Raw genomic sequence first — 15,901 nt, forward strand, 5'->3', positions numbered from 1 at the left:
CCCAGTGAAAGCTACATATGAAAATGCTTTAAACTTACTGGGCATTACTGCTTTTGTTTTTGCCCCTCCTTTTCTAAATCCATATACCTAATTTTAAATTAATGAAAGTTAAATAGCAAATCCTTTAAAATTAACATAATTAAAAATTTACACCCTGTTTAATAACATTTTACTTAATAAACCATATTTGTGATATGCAGTAGTAAACAACTCCGTTCCTTTTAATGTTTTCCATGACACTACCTTTAACAAGATCCCCAGATACCACCTAAACATAACCAGCTTTAGTAAAAACACTGAACCTCAGTTTCTGGAAGTTTCCTAGTGCAAAAAAGATCAGAATAGTTTTTTTTTTCCGTGCTAGCTCTTCTCTTCTGTTTATGATTGATACCTAGCCTGTATAAGTTTTACTACAGCTAGCAACTGCTGAAATGTAGGTAAATATACCATGTTACAATTATAAAAGCCAAGCAATATTATATGACTATTATGCAGGTCAAAAGACAACCATACACAGAGATATATAGTCTTACTATAACTACAGTTTTAATCTCAATTCTAATATATTCATATAAAAGCTTTATATAATGTGAATATCTTAGACCTTTTGCTTTTATTCATAAAATTTAATGGAAAACAGGATATTTATTAATTTTGACCAAGCCAAAAATAATAGCTATGATACTTTTATTTATTTATTTTTGGGGCTGCGTTGGGTCTTTGTTGCAGTGCGCGGGCTTTCTCTAGCTGTGGCGAGAGGGGGCTACTCTTCATGGGGGTGCACGGGCTTCTCATTGTGGTGGCTTCTCTTGTTGTGGAGCATGGGCTCTAGGCACGCAGGCTTCAGTAGCTACAGCACGCAGGCTCAGTAGTCGCAGCACGCGGGCCCTAGACTGTGCAGGCTTCAGTAGTTGTGGCACGTGGGCTCAGTAGCTGTGGTGCACGGGTGGTAGGGTGCGCGGGCTTCAGTAGTTGTGGCTCACGGGCTCTAGAGCGCAGGCTCAGTAGTTGTGGCACACGGGCTTAGTTGCTCCATGGCATGTGGGATCTTCCCGGACCAGGGATCAAACCAATGCCCCCTGCATTGGCAGGAGGATTCTTAACCACTGCGCCACCAGGGAAGTCCTATGATACTTTTAAAAGTCTTACCTCTATAAGTCGAACTATCATGGCTTTTATTTTCACTGAGGATCCGGCATAAATGCAAACTAGAATAAAACAAATAATCTGTATTAATTTCTAATCCTAACATAGATAATCCTTATAGAGCAAATTATATCAACTAAAAATATCTAGAAATGTATCCGATATTTTTAAATCCATTAGTTTATAATTTAAATAAAACAAACCTATAAACCCTAATTGGTCAGAACTGGAGGATGCTAGTGAATCAAGTCATTATTTTGAAAACTGGTAAATAAAGGATGAAAATCAAGCACTTATTCTGCCTTTTGTATATGAACGAATAGTTGATAAGAAATGCCTCTGTTAGTATTTCAGCTAACAAACAAAGGAATGGTAGAATTAGAACATCATCATTTTAAGGTCCCTAATAAATTAAAGGATCTAAGCATCTATTAATGGCTGTTCACATCACAAGAGACAATCAGATATTATGTGCCTCCTGATCCTGATATACAAGAATACACCACCATCTATGAAGTTGTCTTTAAAGGGGGGGGGGGCAATAACTTAAATTCAAACTGTGGGAAACTCTATAGGACAATGGCCCAGTCTCTTCAACAAATATATTACAAGGGAAAATAAAAGATGGTGCGGGATCCTCAGGGTAAAAAAGGCTTAAGAGATATATCGATCACAGTGTATGGCTCCTTACTTGGATCCTGTTTCAAGCAAATACTTTAAAAATTAACATTTATGAGTCAACTAGAATATTTTATAACTTTTTAAAAGATAGATGCTGAAATATCTACAGATGAAATATTTACTTCAAAAGTATGGGAAAATGGGTAGGGTTATAGATGAAACAAGACTGGCCAGCAGTTGATAAATATTGAAGTTGGTTGATGATTTCATTGGGGAGCTATTATATCTACTTTCTCATCTGAGACTTTTTTCCAATAACAAAGTTTAAAAACAAAAAGTTGAAATTTTTTTCATAAAATTCAAAATTAAAAAAAAATACTTGTATGGTGAATATTTCTTCACTAATTTAAATACAGCAAAGGATAGATATACAGTATACAGTGAAAAGAGGTATGTTTAATTGGAATTCCAGAAAGAAGAGAGAACAGGGCAAAAGCAGTATTTGAAGAAATAATAGCCAAGAATTCAGTTTTCCAGAACTGAAGTGAAATCCATAGCTGGGCATATCATAGTAAAACTACAGAAAACCAAAGACAAAATCATTTAAGCACCTGAGGAAAAAAAGGCAATCAGTATCTTCATGACTTCTCAACAAGAACACTTGATAGCTGGAAGATACATTCAAGGTGCTAAAACAAAGTACCTGTCAACCTAAAATTCTATACCCAAAAAACACAGTTCCAAGAAAAGACAAAATAAGGACTGAACTTCAGACTAATAAAAATTGAATTCACATACTAAAAGAAATGCTTGAGGACATTCTTCAGGTGGGAAAAAAATGATCCCAAATAGAACCTTAGAGTTGCAGCAAGAAATGAGGGGAAAAAGTGCTAAGTATATAGGTAATTCTAATTTAATATTAACTGAATAATAATAATAGTGACTTATAGTATTTAAACATGTGTACTATTAAATATATAGAGATAGATATATAAATGGAAAAACACTGAAATACATCAAGGCTAACATGGGTTTATCCCAAATACACAAAGTTGGTTCAAATTAACTCACCACATTAAACTGACTTTTAAAATCACACAATAATTCAGGAATAGGTTCTATTCCTAATTTTCTAAAAGTCCTTTTATGCATAAAAGACATTTGACAAAATTCAACATCCATTCATTATTTTTTAAAAAGACTTTTAGAAAATCAGGAATAGAAAAAAACTTATAATTTGATAAAGTAGCAGTTCTGATAGTGTGGTTCACAAACCCCTGATCCCCAAGACACTTTCTGGAGTTCTGCAAGGTCAAAACTATATTCATAATAATACTAAGACTTCATTTCCCTTTTTTTGCTGTAATGACATTTGCCCTAATAATTCAAAAGCAAAGGAAGGTAAGACGGTTAGCACCTTAACATTTATCAAGGCAGTAGCACCAAACTGTCTCATTGAATTCTTCATGATCAAGAAATCAAAGGAAAGAATATAGCCAGTCTCATGTAAGATGTCACCAAACTGTTTCATTATATCTTTCATGACCATTCACAAACAAAAGCCAGTTTCACTTAAGAATGTCCTTGATAGGAGTGACCTCAGCAAGATGGCAAAATAGGAAGCCCCAGGCCTTCCTTCCTCCCATAGAAACACAACTCAACAATACACATACCCAATTCCCTTTACGAGAAATTCAGAAACCAGTTAAGAGGCTCCTGCACCCCAGGCGAGGACTAAACCAGCTGCATCAAAGCTCGCAGGAAAACACAAGACACACTTTCACCATAGTCCCTCCTCCTGGCACAACACCACACAACTGGGAGGAAACTCCCAATTCCCAAATTCTCCCTGAGGAGGGAAAGAGAAGACTGGACTATGTATACATCTAACATTCTGACGGGGGTGGGGTGGGGTGGGGGGGGGAGTGGGCAACAGCTTGGCAATCTCTCCCTCAAGGGAGAAAGAAGAGTGTCCAACAGCCCAGCCTTTGGGGAGGGGGGACTGCCTGAGAGACTGGTTTCTGTCTAGCCTGACTTAGGGCACTGATGGCACCCAGCATACTCTAGCTGCCTGGGAGCCACTAAGAACAAAAAGAGCTGGGTGGTGTGCTGCTGCTTCACAGGACCCATGGTACAACAGATGGACACCAGAGAATGCAAGAGAGTGCCAGTTTCTGGAAAAAGAGAAACTGGAAAATCCCTCTCATCTGGAATCTACACATGAGTCCAGAGAAGACATATCCAGAGAAAAAATTTGAGAGGCCCCCAGAATCTATAGCCAAGCTGATTGGTAAAGGCCTTTCCCTGTACTAAAGCAGTCCATAAAGACTGGGATAAGAGTGTTTTTTCAAATGCAAGGATACCAACACAAAATTACAAAGAATATAAAGAAACAGGTAAAATGGCCCAAAACAAGGAACAAAATTAGTCTCCAGAAACTGATCCTAAAGAATTGGAGTCATATGAATTATCTGACAAAGAATTTTAAATAACCATCATAAAAATGCTCAATGAGCTCAGGAAAATGATGCATGAACAAAATGAGAATTTTAACAAAAGGACAGAAAATTTTAAAAGAACCAAATTTTAGAGCTAAAGAATGTAACAACTAAACTGAAAAAGTCACTAGAGAGCATTATGGATAATTCAAGAGCATTATGGATAGTCATATACAAAAGAATGAAATTGGACACTTCTTACATCATACACAAAAATCAACTCAAAATAGATCAAATACATAAAAATAAGACCTGAAACTGTAAAACTCCTAGAAAAAAACACAGGGGGAAAGCCTCACGACATTGGTCTTGGCAATGATTTCTTGGATATGACACCAAAAGCACAATGAAAGCAAAAACAGACAAGTGGGACATCAAACTAAAAATTGTGTGCAAAGAAACAATGAACAGAATGAAAAGGCAGGGGACTACCCTGGTGGGCCAGTGGTTAAGACTCCGTGCTTCCACTGCAGGGGGCACGGGTTCCATCCCTGGTCAAGGAACTAGGACCCTGCGTGCCGCACGGTGTGGCCAAAAAAAAAAAAAGAATGAAAAGGCAACCTACGAAATGGAAAAAAAAATGTTTGCAAACCAGCCATGTATCTGATAAGGGGCTAATATCCAAAATATTTAAGAAACGTCTACATCTCAATAGCAAAAAAAAAAATCTGATTTAAAAATGAGCAAAGAATTTGAATAGACATTTTTCCAAAGAAGACATACCAATGGCCAATAGGTGTATGAAAAGATGCTCAACATCACTTATCATCAGAGAAATGCAAATCAAAACCACAATAAGGCATCACCTCACACTTGTAAGGGTGGTCATAATTAAAAAACCCCAAACAAACAAACAAACAAACAAACAAAAACCAGAAATGACATCTGATAAAGGACTATTATCCAAAATATACGAATAACTCTTAAAACTCAACGATAAGAAAACAAACAACCCAATTTAAAAATGAGCAAAGACCTTAACTGACACCTCATAAAAGAAGATACACAGATGGCAAATAAGCATATGAAAAGATGTTCCACATCATATATCATCAGGGACATGGAAATTTAAACAATGAGATACCACTACACACCCATCAGAATGGCCAAAATCTGCAACACTGCCAACGACAGATGCTGGTGAGGATGTGGTGCAACGTAACTCTCAATCATCACTGGTGGGAATGAAAAATGGTACAGCCACACTGGAACAGTTTGGTGGTTTCTTACAAAATTAAACATACTCTTACCCTACAATCCAGCAATCCCACTCTCCTTGATATTTACCCAAAGGAGGTGAAAACTTATGTCCACACAAAAACCTGCACATGGATTTATAGCAGCTTTATTCATGACTGCCAAAACTTGGAAGCAACCAGGATATCCTTCAGTAGGTGAATGGATACATAAACTGGTACACTGACCCCATGGAATATTATTCAGCACTAAACAGAAATGAGCTATCAAGACATGAAAAGACATGGAGAAACCTTAAATGAACACTAATAAGTCAAAGAAGCCAATCTGAAAAAACTATGTAGTATATGTTTCCAACTAAATGCCATCCTGGAAAAGGCAAAACTATGGAGACAGTAAAAAGTTCAATGGTTGCCAGGGGTTAGGGGGAAGGATGAATAGGCAGAGCACAGAGGATTTTTAGGGCAGTGAAAATACTCTGATACTATAATGATGGATACACATCATTATACCTTTGTCCAAATGCATAGAATGTACAACACCAAGAGTGAACACAGAGGTAAACTTTGAATTTGGGGCAATTATGATGTATCAACGTAGGTTCATCAGTTGTTAACAAATTTAACACTCTGGTGGGGGATGTTGATAATGGGGAGGCTGTGCATGTGCGGGGGCAGGGGGTAAGGGAAATTTCTGTACCTTCCTCTCAATTTTTCTGTGAACCTTAAAACACCTGTTTAAAAAAATTAATTCTTTAAAAACCAACAGAAAATAAGTGTTAGGGAGGATATGAAGAAACTGGAAACCCTGTGCACTGTTGGTGGGAATGTAAAATGGTAAAAAGTATGGAAGTTCCTCAAAAAATTAAAAATAGAACTACCATACAATCTAGCAATCCCACTTCCAGGTATTTACCCATAAGAGTTGAAAAGAGGATATCAAAGAGGTATTTGCACTCCCATGTTCACTGCAGCATTATTCACAATAGCCAAGAGATAGAAACAACCTAAATGTCCATCAACAGATGAATACATAAAGAAAACATGGTGTATACATACAATGGAACATTACTCAGGCACAAAGAAATCCTGTCATATACTACAACATGGATGAGTCCTGAAGATAGTATGCTAAGTAAGTCAGTCACAGAAGGATAAATACGGCACGATTCCACTTAATATGAGGTATCTAAAGTAATCAAGCTCATAGAAGCAAAAAGTAGAATTTCGGTGGTTGCCAGGGGCTAGGGGGAAAGAGAAATGGGAACTTGCTGTTCAATGGGTATAAAACTTCAGTCATGCAAGATGAAAAAGATCTAAAGATCTGTTGTACTACACTGTGCTTATCGTTAACAATACTGTACTGTACACTTAAAAATGTGTTAAGATTTATCTGATGTTATGTGTTTGTATCTACAGTAAAGAAAATGCCCTTAATGAAGTAGTGAAAATTATTAATTTTAATAAATCCTAGCCCTGAGAACATGCCTTTTTTAAAAATACGTATTTTTAATATTCTATGTGACAAATTGGAAAGTATACATAAAACATTTCTTTCACACACCAAAATATCATGGTTGTCTCCAGGAAAATCACCTATACGACTGTTTGTATTCTGAGCTGAACTAGCTGCTTTTTCACAGAACACCATTTTTACTTGAAAGAACTGACAAACTATGGTTATTCGGATTTGGGTCTTTGGCAGGCATTTTCTCAAAAATGAACCAAGAGAGCCAGTCACTTCAAGGAAAACAACTGAGAGTATTTGTTGCCAATGATAACATGTAAGGTTTCAAACAAAAATTAGAATTTTGGAAAACTTTTATCTGGCACCACGGACTTGGCTAGTTCCCAATTCATAAAAACTTTCCTGATAAGTTCAGTGATGATACTAAAGAATGTGGGTTTTTTTTTTATATTATACAATGTATCGTGTCAATATCTGGAAGTGCTGCGTCATTCAGTGAACCAATATTTTCCAACTGACCAATGCATGATGTTGCAAAATAATGCATGGGTAAAAGACAGATTCCAAGTAAAAGAGAGACAATTGGATTTCAATTTAACAAAGTACAAAAAGTACACTGATATGGTTTTGGATTTGGCATTGCAACAAACCATTAAGAAACTACCACCTGACAAATTTTGACATGATATCAAAGAATATCTACAATTATCTGAAAAGGCTACTAAAATTCTCCTCCTTTTGCCAACTATTTATGTGTGAGGCTGAACTTTCTTCATATACATCAATCACAACAATATATTGCAACCCCTACTTCACAGCACACATAAAAATCAACTCCAGTTAGGTAAGACTTAAAAAGGGAGAGCAAAATAATGTTTCCAGAAAATCACAGGATAAATTCATTAACCTGAAAATGGAGAGAAACTAGTAAACCCAAAAAAGTACTAATCAGAAAGTAAAAGATTAATAAATTTAACTACATTAAAATGAACTTCTGCTCATCAAAAGTCACCACCGTAAGAGTGGAAGTACAAGCTTAAGAATAACAAAAGATATTTGCCACACATACAATGTAACCCACAAAGGGGACAAATACAGACTATAGAAAGAACTCCCACAAATCAATGAAAGAAATGCAAACAATCCAACAGAAAAATGAGGAAAAGATATAAAGAGGCCTTTCACAATAAACCAGAAATCCAAATGACCAATAATACAGAAAAAGACTCCCATGCTACAAATGAACGCATATGCAAAACAAACAGACTCACAGATATAGAAAACAAACCTGTAGTTACCAAAGGGGAGAGGGACGGGGGGGGGGCAAGGGGAGGGGGAGACAACTTAGGAGTATGGGATTAACAGATACAAACTAATACATATAAAATAGATAAGCAACAATGATATACTGTATAACACAGGGAATTATAGCCATTACCTCATAATAACCTATAAAGGAGTATAATCTGCAAAAATATTGAATCACTATGCTGTACACCCAAAACTAATATAATATTGTAAATAAACTACACTTCAATTTTAAAAATTGGGAAAAAATGCCTATGAAAATATGAGCCCCAAGAAAATAACATTAGATACATATTATATTGACCAAAATTTTACAGTCTGACAATATTAAATGTTAGCCAGGATGTGAAGGTGAACTCTCATACACTGCTGGTGGGAGTATATTTTGAAATAGTTTGGCAGTATCTAGCAGAGGTAAAGTTAATCACAATCTAGAACCTAGCCACACATACAATGTATGTATTCTACAGTTCAGTATATATCCCACAAGAACACATGCTGTGTACACCAAGATACCTGTATAAGAATGGTTCTATTGGCACTGTTGGCAACAGCCAAAAACTCAAAACAATAAAATTGTTCATCGGTAGCCTAAGAGATAAATTGTGGTACAGTTATACAATGGAGTATCTTTTAACTATGAAAATCAAAGAACTGCAAATACTTGCAAAAATATGAATGAATCCTAAAGACATAATGTTGAGCAAAAGCAGCCAGATACAATAGAATACACCCTCTATGATTCCATTTATATGAAATTCAAGAAGAACAAACTTAAACTTATTTGGGTAGCAAAACTGTAAATAAAAACTAGAGAAAGTCATAAATGTCAGTTACCACAGGGGAGATAAAGAGGGTGCAATCAGGAAGGGGGACTATGTTGACTAGAGCTGGATATGAGTTACATGGGTGTGCATCTTACAGTGATTCTTTAAGCTCTACATTTAGATTTTATGCACTTTTCTGTATTTTTTTAATTTCACATTTCAGAAAAAGAAATATTCTTATTACAAGCTGTACAAAGCTCTAACAAAAAAGAAGAGAACCAATGAATGCATATGTTTCTCACTCTTTTATGTCTAGCAATGCTCTTTCCATAGTCAATAAAACAAGTAACTTTAAAACTTACAGAATATGCTTATATATCACATCTAAGGTGAAATATGATGCCACATTACAATCATCCACAGAGAGATTATCTACTTTGCAGATTATGCATGCCCTTGCAGTTCACCTCTCTGTGTCTTTTGATTATTACAATACTTCATCATCAGAATGAGCAGGGTACGGTTCAATAAACTTTTCCCAGTCAACAATTCATTTGTAGGTCTCACAAAATTATTTCCAAAACCAAAGAATAAAAATACCTTGCCACTGGAGAACAATTACTAAATTAAATCTGCATAGTTTGAAAATCTCATTTAGTTATTAGTTTTTAACCAATTCCTATTAAAAGAACAAAAAAAAAATTTTCAGAGAGCACCTTAGAAATGGTTAAATAAGCTGATTTAAGTTTGACCCCAAGCACTTTCATCTACTTCTCCTGAGAACCAGATAGGCCTTCCAATGTGTTAAGACAGTGGGTAAGCTTTTAATTTCTCAAAATAAGTTAAACCTACCACAAACTTATCTCAAATAAAAAAATCAATCTTCATTACATTAGGCAATACAAAAATATCTGCTTCAAGACTATCATCAGAGAATATAACCTAAAAATGGCTGACACCTAGCTCCTTTTTTGTTAAGAGTAAATATATAAGAAGGTGCATCAAGGCTGCTTCAATATTTGCTATAAAGTACTGAAACAATTCCCCCTTGTGGTTCTCACTGTCCCCAGAGGTTCGTTTCCCTTTAGAATGTAGTAGCAGGAAATACTGCATCTTTGACAGAAGAATGCAAGGGAAATCAAGTAACTCATCTTTCCCTTTGTACCCAGGCTACTAAAAAGCAAGGTCAAATATTCCTTCTTACAGTGAATGTGTTTGCTTATTCACATTTTCAATAGCTTCATTTTCTATTTGTTTTAATAAGCTTAATGCAAATGTCTTTTGTTATAATCCTTCCAGTGGGGAGGGGGGAATGTCAGTGTTCCAAATCCCACTTAATCTAATGGTACAGTCATTGTTACATAATTTTTAAAAATCATTGAAATGTAATTTCATCTTGTCAGTCACAAGGCCACAAACATATTCATTAAAGGATGCAGATGATAATGTCATCATGAACTATTAATAAGCATCTCAAAAGATTTGCTCAAATTGTGTAAGGAATCACTGATGGGTTACTATGATAAGGCAACTTACTTGTATAGCAGATACTTTTATTTCCCTAGTATAAAGCACTTCTGCCTTAGTTGTTGGAGGAAACTAAAAACAATCACTAAGAATTTTCCCCCAATCGGTAGATTTGTCCCGGCTCTTCCCCTAAGTAATTCACTAACAGAAGTATCCTTAAGTATCCTAAGTATCTGTTTCTGAATGTTGCATGTCTTACTACACCTCTTACACAGTTTTAGTTCTCTATCCTAAATTTTAAAGGGAGGAAAACAAAACTACCTCCAACAGTTGCCCATTTTAATGTGGTTTTAAAAATAATCAAATATTCTGCCTCGGTACAAATTCAAATGATTATTTTAGTCCTTTAATAACCTCCAAATAATTGAGTTTACCATTTTTTCCACTTTTGTAACAGTTTGGTGCTACTGTGGAGATGCTATCTCAGGCCCCTGAGAACAAAGAATATACTTTCTGTCAAATATCTGTGAAACTTAAACTGAATGAAATGTCTTAAGTTCTTCCAAGAACTTAATATTATTTTGCAAATACTCTTTAACATGAGTATTTGGCTTTCCATCTTACTTGGTCCTATTTTCCAGTAAAAAAAAGAAACACAACACAAGCCTGCACTACTTGATTATGTTCAACATCTCAAAGTTGGCTCTACATATAAAAAATTGATGTCAATCTGTGCTTCAATTAATTCTTAAAAACAAAACAACAGAAAAGGCTAAATTTTGTTAAGCAAGTGCTACCTCTGTTATCATTGATAGAAGAGAGACATAACCCACAAAAATGAATATTGGGACATGTAGTTTTATCTTGAAAGATGCATTTAAGAAAATGAAAATATGCACTTATGAGGAGGAAAGGCAACAGGAAATCTTAAAAAAGACAACAGAAGTTCCTGCACACAAGTACATTAATAGCACTCACTCTACCTTAATTAAAGAATAATTTAATTTTTCTAACAAACAAAGAAAGCAGTAGCCTGGAAAAATGTCCTGATCCTGCTACAACATTTTCTGAAGAATGAATTTCTCTTACCAGGGAAATAAGACCAAGACTCATGAACACAGGTCAAATGAGAAAACAAATGCCAAATGAAAAGTAAGACAATAAAGAAATGGTTTCAGATAAAGCTTCAGCTGAACTTAGAGCACCTTTTGAAGAAAAAAAAAAGACTTAAATACTAACACTAAAGTTTCTTAGAATGATTATTTGCTATAAACTCCCTCCTCCAACTTCCCTCCAAAAAATTCAGGACAGACAACATTTAATGAACATCCAAATGTACTTCCATAAGTTCTGGAATATGTCAAGTCATCTAGTAGCAGAAGAAGAAAAAGAATGGCAACCAAAACATTTGGCGATTAAATTTTAAAACTTTATTATAACTACCAATAATTAATAAGGTAACACCCAACAAAAATTTCTAATTGATGTATAATTTTTTTTAAAGGAAGAATTAAGTTCTTCAAACAGACAAATAGATGATATTCAACAAATATAAGTATTTCAAAATTAAACTAAGCATTGACATGAGGCTAACATCTTCAGATTAAGAGCTTGGAATATAAATCCTCCATTAAGGTTGCTTGTGACACAAAGAAATGCTGAGCTCACTGTGTTAATCATGTCTACTAAAACCAAAATTCTCCCCTGGATCTACCAGTACATGCAAGTTTATTAGCTTAATCATGGCAAACCCTATGCTAATATGAAATCATCAAGAAACTAAAGCTCTAATTCCAAAATTAAAGTGATTAAATCCATATCTTGCATATGTCGCAGACTTTCAAAGAGTTTGCATTAAGATGTGAAACTCTGAAGAGCAGATCTAAGTGTTACTGGAAAGGACAATTATGTTTTGGTAGTCCTCCTCTGTCCTTTTGCTATCTCTTGGAAAAGATCATTTTAAGAGTTCTGTAATTTACCATTAAAAACGTAATCAGTATCTCTGGAAACAATAGGTTAGCTAAGTATGTGATGGACCATTCAGATAGGCAAAATATAGTTTTTCTTTTCTCCCTAGTTACTTAACAGAATTTATTCTTCAAAGCCAAGACTTTCCATCTTAATAGACAGTTGCTTTTCATGAGGCACAATTAAGAATTTGCCCTCTCAAAGTTACAAAATATCTCATACATTGCATATGTTCACTATGCTGCTGAAGTTGACTACAACTCCCAGAATACAGACTTACACTGCTAAGAAGAGACAGACAAGAAATGAACTAATACCTCATGAAACATATCATGCATTTTTTTAAAAAGGTAACTTTCAGTCAAGTTAAAGCTCATCTGCTAATTTATCTCATTAAAAAGGAAAAATCCACCCAAGATATAATTTTAAATACTGGTCATATCTTAAAAGCCAAATATATAAATGGATTCATTAATAATTTGGTGGCACATTTTTTTTAACATTTCCAGTTGCTGGTTTGTATTTTAAGAAGCTGTTTTTCAGACAAAAGAAAGGATTTTTTGTAATATATTTATAATACCATTTTTTTCTAATAAAATGAAAATGCTAACTCTATCTTTAGCAAGACACAAAAATTCCAAAGTTAGACTATATGCAACAAAGTTTTCAAAGAGGGAAAAGAGGTCCAATAAATGAAGACTAAGCACTGGATGATGATTTGTTTGACTATTTCATACAACTAACAACTATTTAAACTATTTCATTATTGTCACACAACTCTCTTCATGTAACAGAACAGAGTTATAAAACTGACTAAACTGATCTGGATCTACTATAGTTCAAACTACATTCCACAAGCCATGCAATAACTACATAAACATAAGTCCTAATAGCAGTTTTGAAGCAGCTCTTCAAACACAGAAATTATGATAGGTAGCATGGATCATGTAAATATACATAAAGTGAATCCAAAATTCCATTTTGACTAGGTATTTCAACCTCCTACATGACTTTTTCTCCAACCCCTGCCAGTCAGAAGCCAAGCAGAATTTCCTAGCCCGAATACCACTCATTCTAAGGTGGGAGTCATAGTAAAACTGTCAAAAACAGTTAGCTGGAAGGAGGAAGCTGAGCAATCTACAGATGACAGTCTCTAAATAACTAAGTTGGCTTTAAAAGTAAACAAAACAACAATGAACTGGTTTATCCGTTTTGGGGGGTTATCCTAATCTAATATAGATGAAAATGATGGTTTGCTTTGGTAACTTCCCATCCTGCCTTCCCTGCACACAAGAGACTTAATAGCTATTTGTTAACTAGCACGTACAAGGATTTGGAAAATGTTCCTAACAGTTAAAAATGAATGCTTATCAAACAGACTTCTCTGTCAGTTAACAAAATAAGCTCTCTAAGCATATGCTAGAAAGGCTATGGGGGGTGGGGGGAGGACGGGGACGGGAGGGTTGAACCAAAAGAAACGTGAGACAGTCCCCACTCTTCAAGGGTCTCTCAATTCGTTAGAGTACAAGAGTATACATGAAAGAGTCAGAGACTAATTAATTGCTAACCTGAGTGGTACAGACTTTAAGTGCAAGAGCTGTCCAAAGAAGTTTAAATATCTAAAGATTGGAATAATAATATTACTTTTAATAGCTATCACTTGAGTACTTACTATAAGGCAAGTGCTTTACAGGCGTTATTTAGTCTTCACAACAATGCTTTGAGTACTTATTATTCCCAATTTACTCAAGGGGAAACGGTCAAAGTGGTTAAGGAACCTACCCAAGGTCACTCGGCTAGTTAAGTGGCTAAAACTGCCGCTTACCCAGGCAATCCAATGCTAGCGCTCACACTAAGACTTCATAAAGCAGCGCGAGCGCGGCAGGGGGGTGGGGAGGGCCATATAGGCTGGCGCTATTGCACGCGCAAGATCGGGCAACGCATTCCCCGCGTGCGGTTCCAAGTAACGAAGTTTCAAAGATCCGTATCTTTCGCACCAGCAACCGTAAACTGACTACGGGGGTCGGCGCGCGACCACGGCAAAAACGGCTATCAGGAGTTAATCTCATACAGGGCTGAGCTTTAACTAATAAAGCGATTCAGAGAAAGAAATTCGCAATAAGTTATTTGTTTTAAAATCTGGGGTTTGTTCCGCCGCTTAAACGAATTTTCCCCCCGAGACAGGGAGAGCTGAAATTCGGGGCAAGGAAACCGCGGTTATGGCAAATTACTGTTTTCTGTATTACTGAAAGAAAAAAAAAAAAAAACACCCAAGTTTTGGGACTACAGGAAACGCGTTATTCTAGGTACACGAGAACCTTGGAGAGTTGCCAAAATTAGTTACAGTCCCAGGACAAAATGGGGTTTAGGAAACATTTAATGACGAAAGTTGATTCCAACCCGGAATGGCTCTCTAAGGTGAAAAGACGGAGCAAAGAAATGCCGGTAGGTCTTCGGGGAAAGCGGCAATCCTTGCTACACTTCGCCCACGGGCAGCGGCGCCGCGCGAGGCCGGGACAGTCCGAGAGACCGCTCCCGGGGAGGACGAGAGGTGCCAAGCGGGGTTCTTCCCGACGCCCCGGGCTTCGCGGCGGCGGGCGGAGAGGAGGGGAGGGAGTCCGGGACGGTTCGGACTTCGGGCAGAGGAGGCGCCGGGCTCCAAACTGCGGAGTCGAACGGGTGCAGAGTAAAGAAATGGGACAGATTGAAAGTCCGAACCCTCCCGGCGCGGCCCCGTAAAGAGAAAGGAGCCAAGTGAGCTCAAGCGAAGAGGGGGACAAAAAGACACGGAACGAAAGCGCAGGGACCCATAGGGACAAAACGGGAGTTCTGCTAAGAGGCTAAAGAAAGACAAGCTCCGGCGGGCAGCGGGGCTTTCTGGGAAGTCGGGGAAGGCAGGAGGTTGGCGGCGATTACCAGCACCTCTCCTCCCCGAGTTCAAAACTCCTAGCCAACCATCCACACCCGCCACCGGGATGGGGGAGGGGACACCTCTTCCCCCCCACCACCTCCCCCCAAATATGAGAGCAAGGCTGACGCCCGAGCCCAGCCCGGCCGTGCGCCCGCCTCCAGCCCGGACACTCACAATTCGCCTCTCCCTGATTTCTCCCAGTTCTTTATCCACTCTACGGGAACCACGACAGTTGCGTCCGCCATCTTCCCCTCACTAGTAGCAGAAGCCCGGATGTGTAGCACGCGAGCGAGGGGTCAAAGGGGAGCACCGCCCACGGGGAATGCCGGGAGCCGCGAGTTCGGTTTTCGATTTCCCGCCCCACTTTCCACCCCACCCTGCGGAAGCCCGAGGCCCTGTCGCCAACCAGGTGGCTGGGACCCGTGGGTCCCGTCGCAAAGTGACTACGCTGGCCGGGCCCTCTGCAAACCTTGCCCCCCCCCCTTCCCTTTAGAACAGGAAAAATGCCATCCCCAGGCCAACTCGTAGCCTTTATCTTCTTCCGTAGCATC

At 37.4% G+C, this 15,901-nt stretch overlaps 1 protein-coding gene across 8 annotated transcripts in view; it reads right to left on the minus strand.

Annotated features, from left to right (window-relative positions):
- THOC2 (THO complex subunit 2) overlaps positions 1-15,607 on the minus strand; it is a 103,561-nt gene extending 87,954 nt beyond the window's left edge. For all 8 annotated transcript variants that reach the window (XM_061177837.1, XM_061177836.1, XM_061177832.1 and 5 more), the window contains exons 1-2: positions 15,525-15,607; positions 1,150-1,208 (exon numbers count right to left, since the gene is read on the minus strand). In XM_061177837.1, the coding sequence (XP_061033820.1) occupies positions 1,150-1,208; positions 15,525-15,595 (130 nt within the window). In that variant the 5' untranslated portion in view covers positions 15,596-15,607. The remainder of the gene's footprint in view (positions 1-1,149; positions 1,209-15,524) is intronic.
- Between the last annotated feature and the right edge of the window lie 294 nt (positions 15,608-15,901).

The sequence above is a fragment of the Eubalaena glacialis genome, chromosome X (assembly GCF_028564815.1).
Source record: "Eubalaena glacialis isolate mEubGla1 chromosome X, mEubGla1.1.hap2.+ XY, whole genome shotgun sequence".
Lineage (NCBI taxonomy): Eukaryota > Metazoa > Chordata > Mammalia > Artiodactyla > Balaenidae > Eubalaena > Eubalaena glacialis.